The sequence below is a fragment of the Schistocerca americana genome, chromosome 3 (genome assembly GCF_021461395.2).
Source record: "Schistocerca americana isolate TAMUIC-IGC-003095 chromosome 3, iqSchAmer2.1, whole genome shotgun sequence".
Classification (NCBI taxonomy): Eukaryota; Metazoa; Arthropoda; class Insecta; order Orthoptera; family Acrididae; genus Schistocerca; species Schistocerca americana.
In genome coordinates this window covers 971,812,627-971,840,066 of record NC_060121.1, presented here as the reverse complement: position 1 = coordinate 971,840,066, position 27,440 = coordinate 971,812,627, and the positions used below count along the sequence as shown (strand labels likewise).

Here is a 27,440-nt window from a genome sequence, read left to right as displayed (position 1 = left end):
AAGGAGGAGGACTGCAATAATAAATAATATACAGTATGGGGTTTCAGGATGGCAGGTACCCACAATACAAAATAGATGGAGAAGTCACTATGGGGGATAAATTTTTCTGAGGGAATTTCACAAACTGCCAAATGAGAAAAGCATTTAAATGTTTACTGACATGTGGAAGAGTATAATTATGCAAATGGACAAGATATAAGAAAAGAAAGTTGTGTGTTTATCTACCTGGAGGATGACTTTGTGCAAAAGCTAAGACAATTCCTGCCTGTTGTTCACTGCCTTGACTGTTCACTGAGAATGTAGGTAATTTTCCTAGAGGGGTGATAGCAAAATTCATTGCAGCTGGTTTCATTGTCATCTTGCCAGAAATTAAAAGCTGGTATGGACTATATATATATTTTTTAAACTGCTCAGTAATTACTGATAAAAGGTAAGTATTAGATCCTTTATACATTTTATCTTTGCAAGAAATAAAAATCTGCCATTAAATCAGCACTAAAAATTCCACAATTTTATTTAATTACACACTAACAATAGATTGCAAATATTAAATTTTCTGCTAAATTGCATTGTATTCACTACATCTATTGGGGGAAAAAATTGGCTGCCAGTGTCACTTTGTGCTAACTATTCTCTAGGATTCAAATCAACTGCAGCCTTCAGCCTCTTTAATTTATTTGACTATTATTAAATATTTCAGGTAAACGTCACCTTATAATAAACAAATTGTCAGAATATGCATGGCATCCAGGATACTATATACATATAATAGAGGGAAACATTCCACGTGGGAAAAATATATCTAAAAACAAAGATACTGTAACTTACCAAATGAAAGCATCAGTATGTTGATAGAGACAATAACAAACACAAATAAATTTGTGTGTGTGTTTGTGTTTGTTATTGTCTCTATCAATGTACCAACGCTTTCATTTGGTAAGTTACAGCATCTTTGTTTTTAGATAGACTATCCGCTGCCCGTGGTCTCGCGGTAGCGTTCTCGAGTCCCGAGCAGGGGGTCCTGGGTTCGATTCCCGGTGGGGTCAGGAATTTTTCCTGCCTCGAGATGACTGGGTGTTGTTGTGTCGTCTTCATCATCATCATTCATCCCCATTATGGTCAGAGGAAGGCAATGGCAAACCACCTCCACTACGACCTCGCCTAGTACGGCGGTGTGGGTCTCCCGCATCGTTCCCCTACACTCTGTCACAGAGTATGGGACTTCATCATCATATACATAGATAGATAGTTGGAATAACTATAAATTCATTCATATATACTATGCTTTTGCGGAAAGATATTCCAGATATGATTTGTTGTGAGACAGGCATTTAGTAATTTTCTTTCCTCTCTTACTATTTACGGTAAAAGATTCTATTATCAGTTGTCTTTGGTATTTGTCTGTGTAAAATTCCAGGTGTTTTACTTTGTGCTTTGAGAAAATATGAGTGATTTTCCTTTTTTCTATGTTGAATTCTAAATTTTAGAGTTGCTTCTCAATACTTTCATAAAAGCAACCTGGTTCATGGTGCACGCTTCCAGATGCAGGTTGCCTATATAATGGCTTCCAGGGGCAACAAAAATTTGTTTTTCAGTGTTTTGTATAATTACTGACCAAATTTAAAAATTTAAAATGCTGTAATAATCAACTCATTAATAGGTATAACTTTATGTTTAAGGTTCAAGACAAGCAATACAGTTAGAAACCACACTAAATCATAAAAAGAGCTGCACCCAGAAGGACAAGGTGGATTGTGACCATTGTTGGCACACAAGTGGATGTACCAAACATATGAAATGATTACATATTTAACTTTGAAGGATCAATATTTATTATGCTAATGGCAACAAAATGTACATGTTAGTACAGGTCCCTATGTTGTGAATTCAAGTGTCCAGGCATTGTGGCATAGAGTTGAGTTGTGCAGATCTTGGATGTAGTCCTGCAATGCTCCATCCCATGCTGCTTGCACCAGAGCATGTATTTCTCACAGGTTGGTCAGAGGAGCTAAGTCCTGCTGGCATGTTCATGGCATCCCACACATTCTCGAGTGGTGTGAGATCAGGCAATGTGGCTTACCATGGTAAAGCACCCACAGCTGGTGGAAAGCAGCAGTGTGAGGGTTAGCATTGTCCTGTTGAAATAGGGCATGGCCATGGGTGTTGGCAAATGACAGACCCACCAACTGCATGAACTCTTCACATAGCATGGAGCTATCGTGGAATCAGTTAGGAAGACTAATAGTGAATGGGCACCATAGGATATCACTCCTCATACCATCACAATGGGCTGGCAGGACATGTGATGGGAAACTGCAAACTCCTATTCGTGATGCTCTCCGCTGTGCTTCCAGACACAGATCTGGTGGTTGCCACCTCCAAGGCAGAAATGGGACTCATCACTAAATATGACCCATTGCCAGCCTCGAGGGTACCATGGCCATCGTTGGCGAAACCAACAGAGTCGGGTACGGCACTGTGTGGGTAAAAGAGGCAGGCATTGTGAAGGTCGATGTGTAGCAAGACCTGTATCATGCAACCACCTACCAATGGCACTAGCACTCCGGGGATGTTGCAGAGGAGGACACCTGCTGAATGGTTCCTGTCATTGCCAGCAGATCTTTGAACGCATGGTGGACAATCCATCATCCTCCCTCCTTGCAGCACAAGTCGAATGTCCAAATCCTCCATCTTGTGTGTGTGTGTTCCTTCTTGTAACCATTGCCACCAACAGTTGGCAGTGGTGGTACCTGTACAACCAGTGTGGTGCACAGTGTGATGATGGTATCACACAGCCTCTTGCAGTCCTTTGATGCATACCCTCTTGAACTTGTCTAGTGGAATACTCCACTGCCAGGTGTGTTGCCTGAGCATAATACACATTCAGGTGACTCTCTAGTGATGCTACCTGCTGTTGTGCTGGTGAGTATGGCTGTTTGGGGCCCTTTTTATGTCAATAATAATAATAACAACAACAACATCCTGGCCCCCTGATGACCATAGATGTTAAGTCCCATAGTGTTCAGAGCCAACATCCTGGCCCCACCCGTGCTCCCTGAGTATGCAGCCAACCATGCAGAACTAATCACTGGCATAGCTGATGGTGTGCAACATACCCACCCAGTTTGCAGTGGATCAGTTGGGTCCTTTTTGGTTCAGTTCTTTTTATGATGATCAGTATATGTACATTCGGGAAGTAATGTGACTCACAGTGCACAAATTAGCCAGATTATATTCATCCAGTAGTAAAGAATGACAGGACTTAGAAAATTCTAACAAACTTTAAACATAATTTCAAACATTTTCTAAGCTTTTACTCGCTTACAAGCTTAGTGTCAAACATTTAACACTTTACCTCATTTCTAAAGTAATCAGATATTTGAAGTTGTTTTATATACTGGAGCACAATTCCTTAAGGAATCGGGGCTTGGGGCTTTACTGGTTTGATATGCAGAGCAGAAATGGATTTGCAGTATTGTTTAGTATCATGTTACAGTTATTACTCCACAGACTCGCAGCACATTTATTTGTTTTACATTCATAAATTGTAGCTGTTGTAAGTCTTACTTGAAGCCCAACAAAATTTATGAAACACAAATACAGTTCTGTAACAACAGATTAAAATAGTTTATTACTTCATGAAACTAAGCAATAATAGTTCCTGATTGAAATTAATATAAGCCTTAATTCCATATAGAAATTAATATGCAAAAGTTCATGACTGAAATTGATAAAAGTCCAGGGGCTACTACCATAATTCAATATTCATGTGTGTTAGCATAGTGATGGTGGAAACCACACATTCATCATCACTTAAAGTTCTGTACAATGGCAGTCTAAGTCAGTCCAGCTAAATAGCGGTGGCAGTCATAGTTCACTTGTAGAGGTGACATCAGCAGGCAAATGGAAGGTTCCAGACTGAGATTTCCACTCTGCAGTGGAGTGTGCGCTGATATGAAACTTCCTGGCAGATTAAAACTGTGTGCCGGACCGAGACTCGAACACAGGACCTATGCCTTTTGTGGGCAAGTGCTCTACCAACTGAGCTACCCAAGCACGACTCACACCCAGTCCTCACAGCTCCTGTAAAGTTTGGAAGGTAGAAGACGAGGTACTGGCAGAAGTAAAGCTGTGAGGATGGGGCTTGCGTCGTGCTTTGGTAGCTCAGTTGGTAGAGCACTTGCCCACAAAAGGCAAAGGTCCCGAGTTCGAGTGTTGGTCCAGCACACAGTTTTAATCTGCCAGGAAGTTTCAAATGGAAGGCTCATTGGAGGCTGACTCATTCTCATTGCTATAGTCTATGAAAATTCATTTGAACGGCCAGTGATAAAAGTAGCTTTCACACTGCAAGCACCCTCGCCAGATGTAGGCAATGTTACACATATCGATATTTCTGTATCTTCCATTTGCACATCCAGCAGCATTACTAAACCACTCCTCACTGATTTGGCACATAGGCCCAATAGTAGCCTGATCAGTGCATGGGAGGACAACTCAGTGGTAGTGGCCAGAAACTGGATGAAGTCTTGATGGAAGGCTCCTGAGAAATGTCTGCAGCCACTGACGGTGATGGTGCAGTACTCGGAGTGTCTTGCAGAGACACAGAGGCTTCTGGGAGGAAGTGGGTCCTGTGGAATGCAGAGGGTCTGATGATTCAACCATTGGTGAAGGTGGATTGACAACAATGGGTTACCACTCAGCTCACTGGAATGGAGGACCAAGCGGCCATCCTCTGTCACCTGAGAGTGGAGAGAGATGCAACATAGTGGCAATGGTGGATTCTGTGACAAGGGAGCCTGCTGATCAGAACACCACAAGCAGAATTGGTTGCAGTGCCAATGCAGCATTCCATGTGTTGCAGCCACCGCCGCCGCCACCACCACCACCACCACCACCACCACCACCACCACCACCTGCCAACTATATAGTTTCACCATGAATCCCTGAATCCATCCAGGATTTTGGCCAAATGGGCATGCCTACTCCCATGCATTCACATGCAATAGTGTGACCATGTTTGCTTTGTGTTCTGGAGGTGGAAACGAGAGATCCAGAAGCACCCTGTAAGGGTTCCCATGAAGGAGTTTGGCTGGGCTTTGACCATTCATGCGCGTGGAACTGTCAGAAAGTAGGAAGGTGTCTGGTGCTGAAGTTGATTTAACAGACCCTAAGGATTTTAATATTTGCACTTTTAAAGTGTGAAGAATCAGTTCTGCCAGCCCATTTGAGGCTGGATGAAAAGATGGTGCCATAAGATTTTTAATTCCACTGTGGGCGCAGAACCTTTCGAAATTAGTTGCTGTGAACTGGGGACCATTGTTGGTCACTAGCAACTGCGATGCATCCTCTATTGCGAAGATCCACTCGAAGACTCCCATTGAGTCCAGCATTGTTGGCTACTGCAGATAGCCATTATATGGAAGTGAGAGAGAGAGTTGACAATGATTAACCACATGGATCTGAGGTAAGGGTCCACAAAGTCAATTCGAACTTGGTCCCACAGTTGTTTGGCGCTGGCCTTGAGACTAATGACTAAGCTTTGGCACCCAGCAGACAGCATAGTGCTGTACCAGTTGTGCAACATTGTCGTCCATACAAGGCCAGTAGACAATATGGCATGACAGTTGCTTCATCATGTGAATCCCCCAGTGGCGTTGGCGCAGGTGTTGGTGCACCTGACCATACCTGGAAGGTGGCACCCTAACACAGCACTATCCGTTGTCTTCTGTAAGGAGCACCATACCTTGCTGATTCTGAAGTTGGTGCAGCCTATGTAAAACCAGTGAAGCCAGGTGTTTCTGCATTTGCCAAAGTGGCAGGCCAACATGACTGGACATACTGCAGGACTTGAAGAAGCAGGTCATGTCTAGACACTGTAGGAACATCTAGGAATTTATAAGGAATGCTTCATTTGGCTATCTAACTGAAAATAAACAATTTCCCAGCAGTCTGATTCAGGCTACTGTGATAGTGAATGGTGTATTGAAAATCTGTCAGGGGACTCCCTGATGAAGGTGATGTGCTGTACACTCTGCAAACTTTGCCTTAGTTCCAAAAAGGGACAAATTCAGTTTATGGTCAGTTATAAGATGAAATCTGTGACCACACAACCCAAATGTGAAATTTGTGGACACCAGAAATGATGGCCATTTCTTCTTTTTTGATCAGTGAATAATGTTCATTATCTGGAGTAAGTGTCTTTGATATAAACAAGATTGCCTCTCTGTACCACTCCCTAGAGAACTGCCCTGATTCTATCTGGGGATTCATCTGTTACCATCACCAATGCCAAGTAGGTTTGGCACATTACAAGGCAGGTTACTGATTGGGGCCCAGTTTTAACTTCTCTCCCTCCATCCTCTCTTTCTGTCCAACTTTTCCTCCCTCTTCTCTGTTTTCCATCAACTTCCCATCCCTCCCCCCCCCCTCTCTCTCTCTCTCTCTCTCTCTCTCTCTCTCTCTCTCTCTCTCTCTCTCTCTCTCTCTCTCTTTCTCTTTCTCTCTGTACATCTCCTTGTCCCTCCTCTCTGTCTGTCCATCAACTCCTCTTCCCCCCCCCCCCTTCAGTTTCATCCTTTCACCTCTATCTGTCCATATCCTCCTTCACCCTCTTCATTATCCATCTCTTCCTCTTTCTCTGCTCAACTGCTCAACCATGTCCACTCATATGTATGTCCCCTGGAACACATTCTGATACTGCCCACACAACACACCTGCCATGCAGGGCAGCCTAGATGTCATGGATTCTAACCTTCCTCACCCCCATCCCTATGGGAGATACCTGGTTGTTAGCCTCACAGTACTTCCCAGATCGTAGGTAGTAGATGTACCAAATTTGGCTGAAAATGATCCAGTGGTTTAGAAGATGTGGAAAAAATGCAAGTGCGCACACGCGCGCGCTCGTGCGCGCCCACACACACACACACACACACACACACACACACACACACACACACACACACACACAATTTTTTTATGAATGTAGTTGATTTTGTGTCCCCTGAACTTTTCTGTCGTGTACTCTTCTCTAAATTCTATCTTGATATGTGATGTAGATTTTTCTTTTTCACCTATAACTAACTCTGTTCTGGCAGAATACAGATTGTCTAAGAATGAAGGTAACATCTTACCTAATGGTGGAAGCAGTGAGTCATTGACTGGCACACCAGAAAATAATAAAAACTTCAAAAGTTAGCAAAATTTCATTCTTTTTTGAATGTTGCTCCTATTTGGTGAATTGTTAGTTTCACTCATAAATTATTTCTTTTCTGTCATACACTTATATGAATAATGACCTGGTCAGTGGCCAAATTATTTAGTTATACAACTTCAATCTGGACAGCTAACTACTCCATCTCCATGACTTCATACTCTGCCACCATGCCATTTACTCCATGCAGATATCTTTTGCACATTAAATTGCCCTAAATTTTTTCCTCTCGATGTACAGGGTGATTCAAAAAGAATACCACAACTTTAAAAATGTGTATTTCATGAAAGAAACATAATATAACCTTCTGTTATACATCATTACAAAGAGTATTTAAAAAGGGTTTTTTTTTCACTCAAAAACAAGTTCAGAGATGTTCAATATGGCCCCCTCCAGACACTCGAGCAATATCAACCCGATACTCCAACTCGTTCCACACTCTCTGTAGCATATCAGGCGTAACAGTTTGGATAGCTGCTGTTATTTCTCATTTCAAATCATCAATGGTGGCTGGGAGAGGTGGCCGAAACACCATATCCTTAACATACCCCCATAAGAAAAAATCGCAGGGGGTAAGATCAGGGCTTCTTGGAGGTCAGTGATGAAGTGCTCTGTCACGGGCTGCCTGGCGGCCGATCCATCGCCTCGGGTAGTTGACGTTCAGGTAGTTATGGACAGATAAGTGCCAAAGTGGTGGCGCTCCATCCTGCTGAAATATGAATTGTTGTGCTTCTTGTTCGAGCTGAGGGAACAGCCAATTCTCTATCATCTCCAGATACTGTAGTCCAGTTACAGTAGCACCTTCGAAGAAAAAGGGGCCAAAAACTTTATTCGCTGAAATGGCACAGAAAACGTTCACCTTAGGCGAGTCACGTTCTTACATTTAACACCATACTTCGTTCAAAATGCACACTGAACAACTGTCGTCGATTCACTTCTGCCATACTCAATAACACAAAAAGCTTTCTGTTGAGCGGTCGCCATCTTAGCATCAACTGACGCTGACGCCTAGTCAACAGCGCCTCAAGCGAACAAATGTACAACTAAATGAAACTTTATAACGCCCTTAATTCGCCGACAGATAGTGCTTAGCTCTGCCTTTTGTCGTTGCAGAGTTTTAAATTCCTAAAGTTGTGGTATTCTTCTTGAATCACCCTGTATATCTCAATAACTTCCTGCTTACCAATCTTTGTAGATTACTTCATATTATTCATCAACTCTGCTGCAACCCGTACACAGCCATTTATGTATGAATGATCACCAGTCATCTTTCCACCAAAATGAACTCCACTACAAGACTTCAATATCCTCCCTTCCTGCCCCTCCCCCAACTGTTTCCCACCTATTCAGTTTAGATGGATTTATCCATCCTTTGCTATAAACCCAAACTGTTATCTCCACAATCTCCTTTTTCCTCTGTTATATCCTGCTCTCCATCCTTTCCCCTTCTCTATTTCACCCCCCCCCCCCCCCCACCCCCACCCCCCTGCCCCGCTGGTCAGTGTCCCCCGACTGTATCAAAGTAAGCTTGTTGGTGCCATATTCTAATTTTTTGCCTTGGTCCCTCCTCTTTTCCCCATGCCTGCCCTCCTGCTTCCCAGTTCCTTTCACTTGCTCCATCCAACGCAACTCCTAACCAAAACTACACACACAGTGCCGGAACAATATGTGTTTGTTTTTATTTTGTTCTTAAAAAGTACTGAAGAAAGACATTATCTAATAGATATGTTGCACCTTCCACATCTTGTTTGTATGCTTGTCTGCCACTCAGTGCATCAATTATTCAGAGGGTGATTACCATTGCTCTTTCTTCAGTTTGTATACTACCAAGGATTTTTCGTATCATCATAAAGTCTCTTTCTATCCATCTTTTAAATGGTTCATGACAGCTTGCTGTCTATTTTGCGCACTTTTTGTTTGTGGCATTGTCTCACAGAGAACACAATTCTGATTTTGTAACCTTAAATGATTCACAGCTTAAGTAATTTGTAACAGACCAGTTCTGACATCAGTAACTGGTCTGAGTGTACAGGCAATACCACAATGTTTTATCCCCTTGGTACCTGAATGAATTTATACATGATAGAAAAAAATCAAAAATAATTTTTGTAACAAATAATGAAGTGTTATAGAGTTCATAAGGTCAAATCTAAGATATGTTATATCTGTCAGACATAATTGGGTAATGTTGCATATTTGTAACAACAGGCATTTGAGAAATTGACACTTGCAACATTTCATTTAGTAGGAGATTTTTATTTTTGATGGTAGATTGATGAAAGCAGTTTTATTTGACCTTCATGCTCCTTTCATAATAATTCTGCTTATGTTCTCTGATTTTATTTGTCATGTCTTTTCTCTTCTTGCAGAGTACCTCTGCTATTCTGGATTTGAATTCTAGTAGATAATTTAATTCATTATGGTGATTTTTAAAACTTTAACAGTTCTTCCACAGGTGGTATATGAGCTATGAAATCTTTATTTACATTTCTTGGAGCATAAACCTCAGGTATCTGTTGCTAATAGCATACAAGCTTCGGCATGTTAGCAGTTCTTTAGAATTTCCACATCCCAATAAAGGTGAAATGCAGTCAGTAAACACTGTTGTGGTTGGCTGTTCATTGAAAACTTGTAACAAATTAAGGTGTATTTATGTAATTAATGAAAACAATTGATCACTGAAGTATTCTGGCACTATGAATCAATGGAAATATTTGCTTACAATTCACTTGACTTCATCTCTTGCATGCACCTACAAATTTACACAAATGCTTAACAATGCATATTTTATACAAACATTATTTACAAATTCACTTGCACATGCAACTTATTTGTTATGGTACATCAAAAATGTGATTTGTGTCACGTCGTAGAGACGTGTGTGTGTGTGTGTGTGTGTGTGTGTGTGTGTGTGTGTGTGAAGAAAGGTAGGAACAGAAAGTCACTCTAGAAGTACCCAAAACACTAGGGAGACAGCAGCATATGTCAGAAGCTTTGGTAGCTCCATGTAGAATCTGCACCTACCACCAGTGCCACTTAAAAAACAGTTAACCTTCCATTTATTAGCATTGTTTCACATGATGTGGATTCACGATGGTCAGCATTAAAGGGTTAAATATGTTGCTCTGTCAGCACATTGTTCTCCAGAATATCACTGCAGAGCTGTGTTATTCAATACGACGCATTACTGAACGTTATTTAATGTACAGTTTCATTTTACCATTTGCACATGCTGAACATTTGACATTAAAACAGTTGTAGTTTTAGTAAGAACTAGAACATGAAATTTAATGTAAGCATCCCAGTTTGGAAACATTATACCACAAAACTATGTCTCACTATTGCATTAGCTCTCTAGCACTGCTATTCATGTTGTAGATCTAGAAAATGGAATTAGAAATGTGAAAACATACCAACTCCATGTAACACACAAGTCTGCAATTTTAGGAACAAAAAATGTTTTTAGTGACAAAATGGTTAAGAATGAGTACATGAAACAAATGAATATTTGAGCACCACTACTATTCTGTATATACATTTTAGGAGGTGTGAATGTCTTAAAAATGCAGTAACTGGCATCTGTCTCTCACTCATACAGTAAGACACGAAATCTTTGAATATGTATCACACTATTTTCCAAATGCTGCTTGTGTTCATAAATGTGATTGCTTTTTTTAAGGGACATTGTTTTCTTGTATGCTGAAAGTAACAAAATGCTCACAGCATGCTGCTACTCAAAGGCATGGAAAATCTTTAAAGTATGCAAAAATGGTTTATTACCTTTAAATAGTTTAATATTTTCATCAGCATTTTAAAATCAAAAATCATAGTGTATGTAAAAGGTGAACAGGTTTGACTCAACAGCTTTAAATATTTTCATTAGAAAATTCCCAACTGTGCTTATAGAATGACAAGAAAGTCAGGACAGAGCTGCACTAAAGGCTTGGAAATTACTTTCTCACTCATGAACTGGATTTGCAGACACATCATTCACCTCTTCTGCATGCTCTATTCTATACATCTCTTTATTATAATACATTGAAATTATAGCTCAACCCCAAATACATTTTCTTCTGTTCACTACATCAAGTATTTTTTTTAAACTTCAAGATGCACACAAGGTTAAAAAAGACATTTCTTTGACAAATACATAAGACACTGTTAATATTGTTGATAATTTCTTCAGCTTTCAAAATGGTTAGCTGCTTCTTTTGAACAGAGACAGCAAAAGGCAAACAATTTTTTGACATATGCTGATCCAGTTTATGTAGTAAACAGTATAACACGTGCAGACAAAAGGGTCAGGAGTGATATGAGAAGACGAAAAATATCTGAAGGGGTGGATGGAGTGACAGAAACTGTTTGGATATGGGAGTGGAGGGAAATCCATACTAATTACAAAGGAGGAACTGAAATTGCAGAGATCGAAAAGGACAGTAAGGTATGTAGTATTCTATTGGAAAGAACATGAGACAGATGTACACAGGAAGAAGTAGTATGAAATGCAACAGGCAGGGGAATTAGACTGGCATGACAGTCCAGATGTAGGGAAATGTGCTAAGAATAATAATTAAATAAACTTCCACTGCTGTGATGGAAATTTGTTCTCCTCTAAGTTGTACCTACACCTTTCAATTAACAATATACTTTAATACAGGGTGTTCTGCGCAACTTGAGAACCAGCAAAGATGTGAATTTGAATGATGGTGGTGGAGACAGTCCTACACAAGAAAAGTTGACTGGTTCATGTGATCCACCGGAGATGGTAGAACTGGAGTCTGGGAGACCTGCACGTAAACGAAAAACTTCACAGAACATTCACAGCCATGGAAGTTTCTTTCTAAGAGTAGGTGCTATAGGTGAGCAATAGAAATTATTTTTTATTAGTAACTGTAAAACATCTTTCAAAACTGTAATACATCTTTCAGAAAGTTCTTCATACCACACACACACACACACACACACACACACACACACACAGATAAATTTGTTGAAGTCAAATCAGCAAGTAGTACAGTAAAAAGAATGATATGTACAAAACAGTTATTGAAATTCATGTCAGATATAGATGTGTATATGACTGGTTCTTTTTTTAAGTTCAGGGATTTTATGAAACAATGCAACCTAAGGTAACTCAAATATCTTTATCAGTAAAGAAAGAACCAGACCTGACAGCAGCAAAACTTGTATCAAGCTGATGATGACCTTCAAATACACAGTTTTCAGAAAGTAGCAAGAGAAGAATTAAATAAGAAATGTTATGGTTTAGCATTGTACTCATATATTTTTGTTCATCCCATAAATTTTACCATATATAATTTTTTTGCTCAGGTATAGTGAAATGCGTCTGTATTGGGGCCTATGTTATGGGGGTCTTAATTGTAGTATAAATTTTTAAAATCCTTTTCAAACTTCCTTTATGGTTTTGAGAAACATAGTGCTGCAACTTTATTTTTCATTTTTCATTATTTTATTTTGAATAAACCACTTTAAAATATTGTTTAAAGTTTCTGCTACAGTAAATGTTTCTGGATTGGTTTACAGAAATCTGTGGCCATTAATGGAAAAATGAGGTGTGCCACAAGACAAGACAGTAGAAAATTATAAAGAAATATAACATCCAAAAAATAGAAGAAATGAGACAAAGAAATAAAGGAGAACTGAGAAGAGAGCAGAAAATGGAGATGGAAGAAAGACAGAAAAAAAATATATGGGGGACAGGGGGGGGGGGGGGGGCGGGGGGGGGGGGGGGAGGAAGAGATCAGGTGTTGCTATAAAATTCAGTTGAAGAATAAATCAAGGCACTGATGTATAGTGAAACTATTGTAGGAGTATAGGTGATGGAGAAGGAAAATTATGCATATAACTCGGTGTCAGTCTCCATGAAAATGTCTCACAGATGTTCATTTCACTTTAAAAATCTATAGCACATTTCTTACGTATCTACTCTATGTGCTGGAATCTAGGAGCAATATCCAGAGCAAGGGATAGAGATTTATAGATTGAGATTAAAAATATTATTTTCAGTATGGTTCAATAGAAAAACTTTAGATGAATTGAAAAGTATTATGTAATAATTTTTCTCTGTTCATTAGAAGAATTGTTACTGCAGAAGTTCCAAGCTTTAATATAGTAGACTGAACTGTATAAGATAAATCAGTCTTCCAGAAAATATGATTTCTAATAAAATTCCTGTGACTTATATTTGACGTGTTAAAAAAAAATTGATTAAGGGCTACCATTTCTGTATGCTCAGGTAATAAGTTCTCTTTCTTTTCATAAGTAGCTTCAAAGATGATATTCAGATCTCAAAAATCAAAGCAAAAAATACATATTTTAACAGTTCATGAAAATACAAAACTGTCAAAGGTAGTCATTGGTTACTTCAGGCTGTTGTTTTACTGAAATAGTAGTACTGGCCTAGTTAGACAATTGTTGTCCTCATGCAAGCCTAAAATATATATATGCATTTGCATCCATACTCTGTAAATCAATGTGAAGTGCATAGCAGTTACTAGGGCTTCTTCCCTTTCCATTCATATATGGATCATGGGAAGAATGACTGTTCAGATGCCTCTGTGTGCTGTAATTAATTTAATCTTATCCTGACAATCCCTTTGGAAACAATATGTAGGGAGCTGTAGTATGTTTCTGGATTCATAATTTAAAGTTGGTTCTTGAAACTTTGTAAGTAGGTTTTCTTCAAGATAGTTTGCATCTATCTTCAAGTATCTGCCAGTTCACTTTCTTAAGCATCTCTTTGACAGTCTCCCATGGGTCAAAAAACCTGGCACTGAGCAAAATGCTTTTTGGAAATTGAGAAATACTGCATAACCTGACTGCCTTAATCCATGGCTTTCAGGATGCTGTATGAGAAAAGTGCAAGTATGATATTACATGATTGATGTTTTCAGAATCCATGCTGGTTGGCATGGGGGAGGCCATTCGGTTTGGAATATCTCATTATGTTTGAAATCAGAATATGTTCTAAGATTCTGCAACAAATGGATGTTGAGGATATTGGATTCTTGTAAAAGAATGTGATCTGTGCTTTCTTCCAAAAATACAAACACAGAAGGAAATATAGCTAAAACAAAATTCAAAAACATCCAAAGTTTCAGAAATGAAACTCTTGGTGTATGCTAAAGTAGACCTGCACTTCATAATATCACTATTTTAGTAAATTTATTTAGCACACATTAAGAGTTTTGTTTTTGAAATTATCAGTGTCTTTGCATTTTATTTTATTCTTGTTTTCTTATGAATCTCTGTCTTTTTAGGTCTGCTTTCTAATGGCATGAGTATAGAAAACGGACAATATATTATTTTTGAGAAAAGCTTTCATTCCATACTTCAAGAAAGAATATAAAACATGATACTATTTACATTCTGATAAATAAAAAAGAGTCTTCTACCATAAGCTGCTAAATATTACAAACTCTAGTATAATATGTATAATATGAATGGGATATGTTGGTACACCTCCGGAAGACATTAATGTAATTACGTTTTTATGTCATGTGATGTTTTTATATAAAAGGAAAGCAACTCAAGGTGCTGTAAAAGACTATTTTTGGAGGACAGTGGAAAGCTTCTCTCAGTTGTAGTCCTTATATCAAACTACTTTTTTTCAAAAAGTAGAAAATTGGAAATACTAGTGTTGGCAGGGGTAAAATACAAGGAGCGAAAGGCTATTTACAATTTGTACAGAAACCAGATGGCAGTTATAAGAGTCGAGGGACATGAAAGGGAAGCAGTGGTTGGGAAGGGAGTAAGACAGGGTTGTAGCCTCTCCCCGATGTTGTTCAATCTGTATATTGAGCAAGCAGTAAAGGAAACAAAAGAAAAATTCGGAGTAGGTATTAAAATTCATGGAGAAGAAATAAAAACTTTGAGGTTCGCCGATGACATTGTAATTCTGTCAGAGACAGCAAAGGACTTGGAAGAGCAGTTGAATGGAATGGACAGTGTCTTGAAAGGTGGATATAAGATGAACATCAACAAAAGCAAAACAAGGATAATGGAATGTAGTCTAATTAAGTCGGGTGATGCTGAGGGAATTAGATTAGGAAATGAGGCACTTAAAGTAGTAAAGGAGTTTTGCTATTTGGGGAGCAAAATAACTGATGTTGGTCGAAGTAGAGAGGATATAAAATGTAGGCTGGCAATAGCAAGGAAAGCGTTTCTGAAGAAGAGAAATTTGTTAACATCCAGTATTGATTTAAGTGTCAGGAAGTCATTTCTGAAAGTATTCGTATGGAGTGTAGCCATGTATGGAAGTGAAACATGGACAATAAATAGTTTGGACAAGAAGAGAATAGAAGCTTTCGAAATGTGGTGCTACAGAAGAATGCTGAAGATTAGGTGGGTAGATCACATAACTAATGAGGAAGTATTGAATAGGATTGGGGAGAAGAGAAGTTTGTGGCACAACTTGACCAGAAGAAGGGATCGGTTGGTAGGACACGTTCTGAGGCATCAAGGGATCACCAATTTAGTATTGGAGGGCAGCGTGGAGGGTAAAAATCGTAGAGGGAGACCAAGAGATGAATACACTAAGCAGATTCAGAAGGATGTAGGTTGCAGTAGGTACTGGGAGATGAAAAAGCTTGCACAGGATAGAGTAGCATGGAGAGCTGCATCAAACCAGTCTCAGGACTGAAGACCACAACAACAACAACAACAACAACAACAGTGTTGTTCATATTGTTTAAGCACTCTGTTGAGCATAATTAATATTTTATTAACTGATAGAATGTAAAAGAATTCTTTTTTATGCAACATTTTTTAAGAATTCTGTATGTGAATATAGAAAGGATTGATTGCTACTGACGATGTAGAGGAGATGTTGAGTCGTAGACAGGCATAATGAAAAAGAATGTTAAAATATTTAAGCTTTTGGACAAACTCCCTCTTCTGAGGTGGAAACACATCCATCCACACAAGCACAGATCTATCACATATGACCACTGTCTCTGGGCACTGGGACCCAACTGCCCCAGCACCTGGAGACAGTGGCCATGTGTTAGGGAGTTGTGGTTGTTGATAGGTGGAACTGGGATGGTGAAGTCAGATAATGTGCTCAAATGGAAGGACTGGAGCCCCCACATCCTTGTTACAGCATTGAACAGGTTTAGATTAAAAAAATTGTGAAGACCAATACCAAACAAGTACTGTTTAAACAGTTGTCAGGATTTTTAATTAATTACCATCAAATAGATATCAACAAACAAACAATATTGACTGAATAGTCAGTTGCAGGGGTGAGGTCACAGAGAAGTTAGCTGAATGTCTCAGACACAGCTGTTATTAATTACCAAAACACCTGTCATTATGTTGAAATCAAGAACTGTTTGTAAAACCAACAAATAACAATATTTAAAAAGAGGTAGCCTTCAAGAAATAATTTTACTGAATTAAAATGCACTGAAGTTTAGGAGAATTTGTCACATACAGCTACTTTTAGTTATGAGAACCACCTATCATTACACTGGAATCAGATTTTTATAAGCAACTAACAGTGATATTTAGAAGGGAAAGGCAAGACAGCAGCTTTCATTAAACAGTTATAAGAAATAACCTTATTAAGCAGCAAATTCTAGGATTTCTAAAGATGATCTGTGACCCCTTAATGGACAATAACAGACAGTTAACTTCACTAAATTAATTTGGGATAATGTCTCATGCTCAGCTGCCATTAACTATAAAACACCTTTCATACACTGAAACGAAATACATGTTTTTTCCTAAGTAACAAACAACTATTTTTAGAAAGGGGATATGGAGGAAGACAGGCAAGACAGCAGCCTTCAGTATACAGTTATAGCAAATAACCATATTGTAGTGTGATTGATCACATGTGAAGGTAACACAAAACCCACCAGAACATGAAAGAGAAGGAAGAGAGGCGAGAGGCAAAGGCAACTCTCTTTAAGAGTGGGCAGGATGGGGCCATTCTTCCACTCCTTAAGATGCAAAGACTCTCGGGCATCTGTGCTAGCATTGAGCCAGTCCCAAAAACAACTCCAAGTAGCTGTCGGCTCCAAACTACACTAGGATGCCCACTAACACAAACCACTTGGTGACTGCTTGTGAACCAGATGCTCCACCATCATTAGGATGGACCATTGGACCCCACACCATCGAAAGCCTTGAGTCACTCGCACTTCCAAAACAAATTCCAGCTCCTCACTGACCTCACCAGTTATGAAGCCTTCCTACATTGCACTTTCATCATTAGTGAGGGCGCCACTTGTGAGGTCCAAAGTTAAAAGGCAAAGATGATCCTAGAGGGAGGAATTCAATTTAGTATTGAGTCCACATGGCTCAGCTGTGTGGATGCATGTGTGTTTCTACTTCAGAAGAAAGACTTTGTCCAAAAGCTTAAACATTTTAACATTCTTTTTCATTGTGCCTGTCTGTGATTCAGTGCCTCCTCTATGTGGTGAGCAGCAATCTATCCTTTCTATCTAGTTGTTATTTCATCCTGGATCTTCCATTGTTTGCTATATGTTAATACTGTATACTCACTGAAAAGATGACACATTGAGTTGTAGACAGGTACAGTGAAAAGCCAAAGCCTTCACCAGGAAAGGAAAAAACACACACACACACACACACACACCACGTAAGTAATCGCACTTCACACACACACACACACACACACACACACACACACACACACACACACACACATGACCATCATCTCCAGCAGCTCGAACCGGTCTGAGGAAACATGATACTCGGACTGGTCTGCGCTGGCTGAGATGGTGGTCATGTTTGTGTGAGGTGTGCTTGTTTTTGATGAAGGCTTTGACTGAAAGTTAATGTGTAAATGTCTTTTCCTTGTGCCTATCTGCAACTCGATGTGTCATCTTCGCGGTGAGTAACAATCTATCTTTTCTTTATATTGCTGATATTCCAACCTGGAGTTTCCATTGTTATACTGTACACATAAGATAAAGGCTGTTGCAAGTCTATTTTGTACTGTAGTAATGTGGTTTGTTTAATTTCAAACTAGCATTTGGCCTTGGGACAATGATCTATAATGGACTTGAATGTGGAGCTTTCTTCGAAATTCCCTTCAACTCTCCTTGCTACCAGATACTACGAGGAATTAATCCAGTGTTACAGATGATTTTCACTTTCATGCAGATGTACTTTATATTCATGAACTCAAGGGTATGTATAATCTTGTTCTCTACTGTACACTGATTTTTTCCTGTTTGATATAAACATTGCCGTGTTTTGTGCATCAAAGGTAATTCCTGCTTGACTTAGTATTGTTCATGGGTCCTTCAAGATGTATCTTCTGCAGTCCTTTTCTAGCAGTCTTTGTAACCAGATTTTTATAAAAGTGTGAAAATCCAATAATCTTTTCTCTTCGTATGTTGTCTGGGTAGATTATCCTAAATTTTTGCCATGGGACCATCAGTTGCTGTGATAATGCGCAACTCGCAAGTGGCAACTTATAAGTATCATACTGGAAAAAATACCTCTAAATTTAAAATTTATAACATATGTCAGTGCTGACTTAGTTATATTTATCACACTGCTGAAAGTAAACTGAGCAGCTGAATGGAATCAAAAATGCCTTGCAAGGAGAAAATAAAATGAATGTTAACAAAAGTAAAACAAGGGTAATGGAATGTAGTCAGATTAAATCAAATAATGCTGAGGAAAGTACGGGGAGATTATAATGAAAGTCAAACTTTCAAACCGCTGTAGAAATAAGAACACTGCTCAGAATGATGTCAAATTGCAACAGAATATTATCGGAGAAGGGAGATAACATATGACAGAAGAAGAATAAATAGTTACGAAATGTAGCAATAGATGGCACTGTAAGCATCATAATTTAATGGTGGTCAACTATGAATGACAAATGAATCATACAAGAATGTGCATGGGTGTACAGGTGTGATACTGTTAGTTACATAAGCCCATCCACTACGGCAAGGTCATCGGATGGGAAAAATCAGTATTTAGTTGTCCTCAGCCAAAAACCTGCATAAAAAGCACCAATAACATTGGTTTTTAACTGCCCTGAGGCCAAAAACTGCATAAAAAGCATCAATCAAAATCAAATCAGATTATTTATTTCCATGTGACTGGTGCAAAACATAGTCAATATTCTGTCCACCATTTTCTGCAACAAGTTTATATCAAGAAACAGCATAATCCACAACTGATTGAAGTGTTTCCGGGATCACATTCAGAAGGTGTTGCGCAATGCGTGCCTTCAATGCAGCTCAGTTTGCGATCGGAACACTTAACACAACATCTTTCAGATAGCCTCACAGCCAGAAGTCACACGGATTACGATCAGGTGATCAGGATGGCCAGGCTGTAGGGAAATGGCAGCTGATAATTCTAGCATTTCCGAAGTGGCACTTCAGCAGCTGCTTAACTGGCTTTGCAATGTGTGGAGTGTGCCATCTTCCATAAAAATGATCGCATCCATGCTGTTGAAAAGCTGGAATGATGTGGTTGTTCAAAAGACACTCATAGCACTTGCCAGTGACTTTACAGGTAACAGCACTGGAAGCACCTGTCTCTTCAAAAAAGTATGGCCCTATGATAAATGATGCTGTAAACCTGCACCCCTCTGTGACCTTTCCAGGATGAAGTAGTACTGGTTGATTTGCATGTGAATTTTCCGTTTCTCATATTCAACAGTTCTGTGTATTGGCGTATCCCGTCAGATGGAAGTGGGCTTCGTCTGCTGACAAAATCTTCCACAGCCAGTTACTGTCCGCTTCCATGCGAGAAAGAAATTATAAAGCAAAGGTCTCTTGCTGGCAGGTCAATGGAAGCAACTCGTGCACATGGATAATTTTGAATAGATAGCAAAGAAGGATGGTTCATAGGATTTTACACACAGTGCTCATGGGTATGTCCAATGTTCAGGCAATTCTCCGTGCACTACACATTTGCACTCCACCACTCATCTCCTCCTGCATTGCTGTGGCCACTGCTTCCACTGACATCAAATCAATTTGTTTCCTCTCTCTGCCAGGTTGCACACCAAAAGAACTCATCTTTTCAAATTTCCAAATCATTTTCTCCAGACCCATGGCAGTTATTGGACCAACACCTTTTTCCAAACCCTTCAATGTCCGGAACTTCTGGAGAGCAACGTGTACACAGTCATTGTCCTTGTAATACAGCTTTACAAGCAGAGCATGATCCTGCATAGAGACAGTCACGGCGAACGTCACAGACACAAAAAGGATAACCTAGCGTATTTATACCAACTTTAATGGGTCGAGCGCATGACAGGTGTTTTCATTTATGTATTCTGACACATACAGCGCCATCTATTGATCAATTTTCACACTACTTTTTTTCTTCTGTCATACGTTTTCCCCCTTCTCCAATAATATTCCATTGGAATTTGACGTCATTCTGACCAGTGGTGTTATTTCTACAGCATTTTGAAAGTTTAACTTCAATTATAATCACCCTGTAGATTAGAAAAAGAGACACTAAAAGTGGCAGTGAGTTTTGCTATCTAGGCAGTAAAATAACAGATGGTTGCCAAAGTTGAGCATTTATAAAGTGTAGACTGTAATAGAAAGAAAATTGTGTCTGAAGAAGAGAAATTTGTTAATATCAAATATAAATTTAAATATAGTAGGTCTTTCCTAAAGACCTTCATCTGGAGTGTAGCCTGTATGGAAGTGAAATGTGGATGACAAGTAGTTCAGACAAGAAGAGAATAGATTTTGAAATGTGATGCTACAGAAGAATGCTGAAGATTAGATGGGTAGATCACATAATTAAAAAGGAGGTACTGAATAGAAATTAAGAAATCTATGGAGACACACACACACACACACACACACACACACACACACACACACACACACACAAAGAGAGGGGGGGGGGAGGTAAATAACTACAGAAAGAGAGCAAGAGGAGATGAGTACAGTAAGTAGGTTCAAACAGATATGGATTGCTGTAGTTTTCAGAGGTGGAAAGGCTTGCATGGGATAGAGTACTGTGAGGAGCTGCATCAAACTAGTCTTTGGGCTGAAAACCACAACAACAACAATAGTTAATTTCATGCAAATGGAATGTATAAATGACTTGACTTGATTTTGTTACTGTATAATACAGAGTTCTCTAGTTAATTAATTCAACAGTCATTATGATATACCTTAAGAAAATATAAAAATAAGCTTTGTAATTTGGGAGATGCATTATTCCAATGCAGTTATTTTTCATTAACAGAATAGTCTTTTGAATATGAAGACGCCAGTAAATAAAAGCAGAGTTAGTGCCCTTTGGTTCAGGGCTTACAAAATGTTAAATGGCCTGTTAAACTATATTATTTGGCCATTGTGAATAACATCATCATTCTCAGGGGTTAAGACAAAGAATAATTCTCAATGTCTAATTTCTGAAATATTTAAGCATTGCAGTTTATGAATTTAAAATTCTGCTAGATATTTTAGGTCCTCCAATTTGCATGACACAATTCTGAGACATTCAGTTGTAACACAAATAACACATATTCATTACATATCTCTTTTCTATTTAATTAAAGACTGTTCACTGACCAAATAGAAAAAAGAAAAGGAATACAGGTCTGGCAAAATAAAAACATCACTCAATTGTTTTCAGTTCTTCTGGAAGCATATTGAAAATGAAAGCTGCTGTGTAGTGCACATATTTCTGTACAATGCTTAAGGAATTTTTATCCACAGTGTTTATAGTTTTTCCATTTGGTGTTCAGTGAATGAATGTTACAGTTTCTTATGAATGAGTCAGTATTGCCAGCAACGAATCTCATGATAAAATATATACACAGGGACAACAGAGAGAGAATTCTGAAATACTGAATGATGACCTACATGAAGTTCGAGAACTGACACTGCAGATCAGTCTGACTGCCCATTATTGGGCTAAGAATATTCGTGGTGAGTGCACAGACTTGCCCCGAAATCTAATACTATAAGTGATATACTTTGCAGAAACTACGCCATTTACCAAGAATGCTGTATTATTAACTCAGAAATAGGTGGTCAGACTCATGTGCAGTGTCAGTTGGCAAATTTCATGTAGGCCATTGTTCAGGTATTTTGGAATTCTAACTCTGCTGTCCCTGTGCATATATTCCACCATGGGATTTGCTGTTCGCAGTATTGACTCATTATTTTTTTTTAAATCTTAGATTTTTTATTTTATTTTTTAGCTGAATGGGAAAAAAATGCAGCATAAAATATGGGAAATTGTGGTTGTGGCTAAGTCATTTAGGGAATCTTGTTTGTCTGTTACATTTATTTTGTTTATTGAGGCAATCATATCCTGCTGTGGTTGATGTGGAAGTCCCCACTCCACATCTCCACCTTTCTTCTCTATTCACACGGAGAGCTCTGTCAATTTAAACATTTAAGCTTTATAGGTTTCAAACTGATTCTTTGGCATTGCCCAGTTACTTATTTTTTCCAATCTTTTATTACATAGGAATAGGTATCAGATACATCCATATGGTTTTGATATTTTTGAAAGTATAAGTACAATATTTGCTATTTGGGGAGCAAAATAACTGATGATGGTCGAAGCAGAGAGGATATAAAATGTAGACTGGCAATGGTAAGGAAAACGTTTCTGAAGAAGAGAAATTTGTGAACATTGAGTGTAGATTTAAGTGTCAGGAAGCCTTCTCTGAAAGTATTTGTATGGAGTGTAGCCCTGTATGGAAGTGAAACATGGATGATAAATAGTTTAGACAAGAAGAGAATAGAAGCTTTTGAAATGTGGTGCTACCGAAGAATGCTGAAGATTAGATGGGTAGATCATGTAACTAATAAGGAGGTGCTGAATATAATTGGGGAGAAGAGAAATTTGTGGCATAACTTGACTAGAAGAAGGAATCGGTTGATTGGACATTTTCTGAGGCACCAAGGGATCACCAGTTTAGTATTGGCGGGCGGTGTGGAGGGTAAAAAACGTAGAGGGAGATGAAGAGATGAATACACTAAGCAGGTTCAGAAGTATGTAGTTTGCAGTAGGTACTTGGAGATGAAGCAGCTTGCACAGGATAGAGTAGCATGGAGAGCTGCATCAAACCAGTCTCTGGACTGAAAACAACAGCAACAACAAGGACAATATACAAATTTTAAAGCAAAATATTTTACAAAGACATTATAATATTAATGTAGTATACAACTTGATCATGGGCAACATTTTTAGTACCTCTTTTGGGCAGACCTACCCTTGAACAAATTACATTGTGTGTGGAAGAAAAATGGCAATCACAAATTCATACCATAGTTCTTAATAGAAGCTTCTCCAGGCATTCCAAAGCTACGCTGCAATACACACAAAACTATTCACTCGATGAGAAATTGAATTAAGTACTAACGTAGTAGCACGTAGCAACTCTTTCTCTCGCACTCACAGCAATGATGCAATGTGGCATCATTCTGTGGGACATGGAAATCTTTGGTGAAACATTCTAATCCTGGAGCAGTCAGTATCTTCCCACTACCCACTACTCTTAACAGTCATGTACTACGGTGGAAGATGTGTTTTTTCAGAATGCACGTGGAGAAATTAAAACATTTAGCACAAAGAACACCCCTATCTTTGTATCAGCAGAAGATGAATCCTAAATGTAGTGACATGTTCAAGCAATACGGTTCTTCCTGAAAGGATGATCTGAGTGGAAGTAGGCAGAGTCATCATTTATGTGATAGATATGTGGATAACACATAGGATCGGTTGGAGATAACACACACTAAGTATTGAATACGCATTTATTATGCACTGGTACAGAACAAATATGGCAGTAGAACAAGCTATGCACTGAAAGTGAAGACTAGAACAAAGCAGTCCAAAGAAGCAAAAGTCACCCCCACCCCCAGTGGTGCAGATCATGGTGGAGGGACGCTTCATTACACAAATTCGTAATCTTGGTGCCAGTGCGGTGGTTGTAGGCAGTGGCCGGTGCAGGACGTGGGCGCGGCAGAGTCAGCAGTGAAGGAGTCCCGTGGTTCCAACAGCTGCACATGTGGAGGGGCATCAACCGAAGGCAGGTCAGCATCCTCAGTCGGCTGACGGTGATTCCTCGACGAACTTGGCAGGAAGAAGGAGGGGTTTGCCGTATAGAATCTCAGCAAGCGAGACATTCAAACCTTCTTTATGAGCCAAGCGGATACCCAGCAGAACCCATGGGAGGGTCTGCGACCATAGGTCGCTGTAGCACATTAGCAAGGCCTTGAGTGTGCAGTGCCATCACTCGACCAAGCTGTTCAACTGCAGGTGGTAAGCCGTGGTGTGAAATTTGGTTACACCGCAGAGTCGCGCAAAGGGGGTGGACTCAAATGGCGTCCGTGCTTGGTCATGAGAGACAGGGGACAGCCCAAGAAAGCAACCCACACCGAGACAAAAGAAGGGGTGACGGTCTCAGCCATGATGTCAATAAGTGGGACCGCCTTGACACAGTGGGTCACACTGTCAATGATCAATAAGATGTATCTGTAACCCTCGGATGTGTGGAGGGGACCAACGACATCTATATGGACATGCCAGAAACACCCCTTTGGAATGTCAATCTCGCCCAATGAGGGTTGAGCGTGCCTGCAGACTTTTCTGCACTGGCATGAGACCTATGACAAGTGTCATTACTGATGGCTGAAACTCACGTAGGAGGGTTGACAATAGGGGTCAAGAAGCTATCTGCAGGCAACGTTGGTTCACTGACGTTGGTGAACCGGCGCAATGTAGGCGTAACGTCGGCTGAAGTCAGCAATGGAAGACGTGATGCAGGAGTGGAGCATACAGATGTGTCTTGTAGATTCGTCCACAGTGGTGCGAAATCAACAGGAGGCAGTAGAATGCTTGACACAGGAGCAGTTTGGTGAGAAGATGCTGTAGAGGTATGTGATGGACCGCCTCATTGCGGTTCTGCAGATAGGCGAAGTATGGTGCGCCGTACATGTGACAATGCAGTGGAGGTAGTGGCAAGGCAGGTGCAGAAGGCATCATTCTGGGTACGGAGTTCATCGATTTGTGAGCACATGCCTGACAGGTCATCGAGCCTTGTAGTAATGTGTTCAACAAGGGATGCACATGTGGAAAGCGTAGCCAAGGAGGCAGAGAGCGAAGTCGTGCTGAACTTGTGTGAGCACGGAACTGTAGTCAGACTAGTGATGGAGCGCGGCAGTCTGCAGATCTGGTGAAACATCATAATGGAGTAAAAAATCCAACCTGATCACAGGTTCATCCATGTCGGCAACATGGAAGGTCCAAGGGTAGGTATGAACCGGTGATAGGTGAAGTGACATCTTGATGGCGCCATGGACCACAGTAGGAAAACGATTGGCAGCGATCAAGGTGAGGGTAGCAGGTGATAGTGCTTCGGAAGCGAGCTTGGTCAGGATTACGCTAACATCGGCGCCAGTGCAAACAAGAAAGCAGATTCCCATTGACATGTCTGTGGCATAGAGGTGTCGTGTCGCTCAGGCGAGTGGTGCGTAAGACAATAGGCGCCGTGAAGGTATGTGGCAGGACGTGGCGCCTAAACATGCCTGCCGGACTAGTTTGGGTAGGTACAAGGCATGTGGCAAGTGTAGGAGGCATACCCATAAGTAGCATGGAACCAGCACAGCAGGTAAGACGGTTTGCAGGGCGTTGGGTGTGGGAGGGGGCCGCAGTTGACTGCGTCGGGTCGGTAGCTGATCGGGTTGCTGCTTGGGCAAGGTCGGCGACTGTCTGAAGCCTGCTGGCAGTACCTCCTGTAAGCTGCTAGGTGGCAGCTCCTGACTGGCAGCTGAGACGAGCGCACTGGCCTCTGCTGGCAGTACATGGAACCAGAGGTGCAGGCATGCCAACTGAAGGTGATGGAGATGTTGTTTGTGATAGGCAGTGTCGGTGACAAATGATAGTGTAACCCTGATCCACCATGCATAAACAAACCTCTAGTGGGTCAGCAACATGAGACAGTAGATGAAGTTGCAGATCCAAAGGCCTCTTGACCATCCACAACATCCAAAGCATGGCGTTAGGTAATGTTTGATCCTCGATTAATGCACGTATGTGCTGCCAAAGCTGCGGTGGGGTGCGGTCGTCGAGGTGCTTGTCATGAATAATGTGGTGGATAGCCTCCACCAGAAGGCGCTCAATAAGCAGTGCTTTTGCCATCAAATATTTGTGAAGGTAGGCGGTGAGAGAAGCAAGTCACTGATGAGGTCCGTATGAGTGTGGAGGTGGCTCACCAGGCAGACAAAGTGGGTATCATTGTCTGAAATGCTGTGGATGTCCAGTAGGTGATCCACTAAGGCAAACCAAGTCTTTGGGTTATCTTTTCGCAAAGCAGGTAGTTTAGGAAACCTGCCGGGTATCACATGTTGATGCAGCACCAGCAGACGGAGATCAGTGTGAGCAGAGCAGGACACCTTCGACAACGGAAGTGCGGTAGTGGTGAGTGGTGCATCACCCGAGGTCTGTGTGGGGCAATGGCCACATGCAACACATTGTGTGGAGGGAGCAGGCGTATAAGTCGGCACAGTGTGTCCAATCTGCAAGCCCAATGAAGAACATGGCACGTGTGTAATGGCCGGTGCCATTGCAACAATGGCAGGAGGTCTTTGTTGATCCATTATGGACTGTGGGACAATGGCTGGCATGTATTTCTTGATACAATAATTTACCAACAGCCATATGTATCGTAGAAATTTATTTTATGAACTTCTTGTATGCTACCAGTTTCAGCGTTACATTAATGCCATCTTTAGGCCCCACACGTCGTAGTCGTAAAATCATTTTGCAAACTGCCCCAGACAGTATTGCCTGGCCACCAAGAGCTGTTGCCTAGCAATTTGATGCATGGATCCAGTTTATAGCTCCTTCCGTGTATAGCGATTTTACAACTATGACGTGTGGGGCCTGAAGATGGCATCAATGTAACGCTGAAACTGGTAGCTCGTAAGTAGTTCATAAAATAAATTGGGGGTTGACCCGGTAACCAGCACGGGCGGTACGTCTGGCACCATTATGAAAGTCAGCGGAAGGCGGTCATAGTGCAACCATGGTGCGAGGGGGGGGGGGGGGGGGCGGGTTGCTGCAACACTACGCATATACCTCGTGCATAGAAATATTTGATTCACAGTTCTGGAACTTCGTTGGCACGTCAAATCATCCTGAAGGTAACGATGTAGAGGAAGGATAAACCTTTGTCTTTAACTGGAAGGTCATCCACGTTGCTGTTAGGCAGCGTGCA

At 40.4% G+C, this 27,440-nt stretch overlaps 1 protein-coding gene across 1 annotated transcript in view; it reads left to right on the top strand.

Moving 5' to 3' along the window:
- The window catches only part of LOC124607439 (proton channel OtopLc), a 736,982-nt gene that overhangs the window by 604,884 nt on the left and 104,658 nt on the right, over nucleotides 1-27,440 (top strand). Inside the window, exons 7-8 of the mRNA XM_047139769.1 lie at nucleotides 11,868-12,069; nucleotides 18,231-18,391. Coding sequence (XP_046995725.1) covers nucleotides 11,868-12,069; nucleotides 18,231-18,391 — 363 coding nt within the window. The remainder of the gene's footprint in view (nucleotides 1-11,867; nucleotides 12,070-18,230; nucleotides 18,392-27,440) is intronic.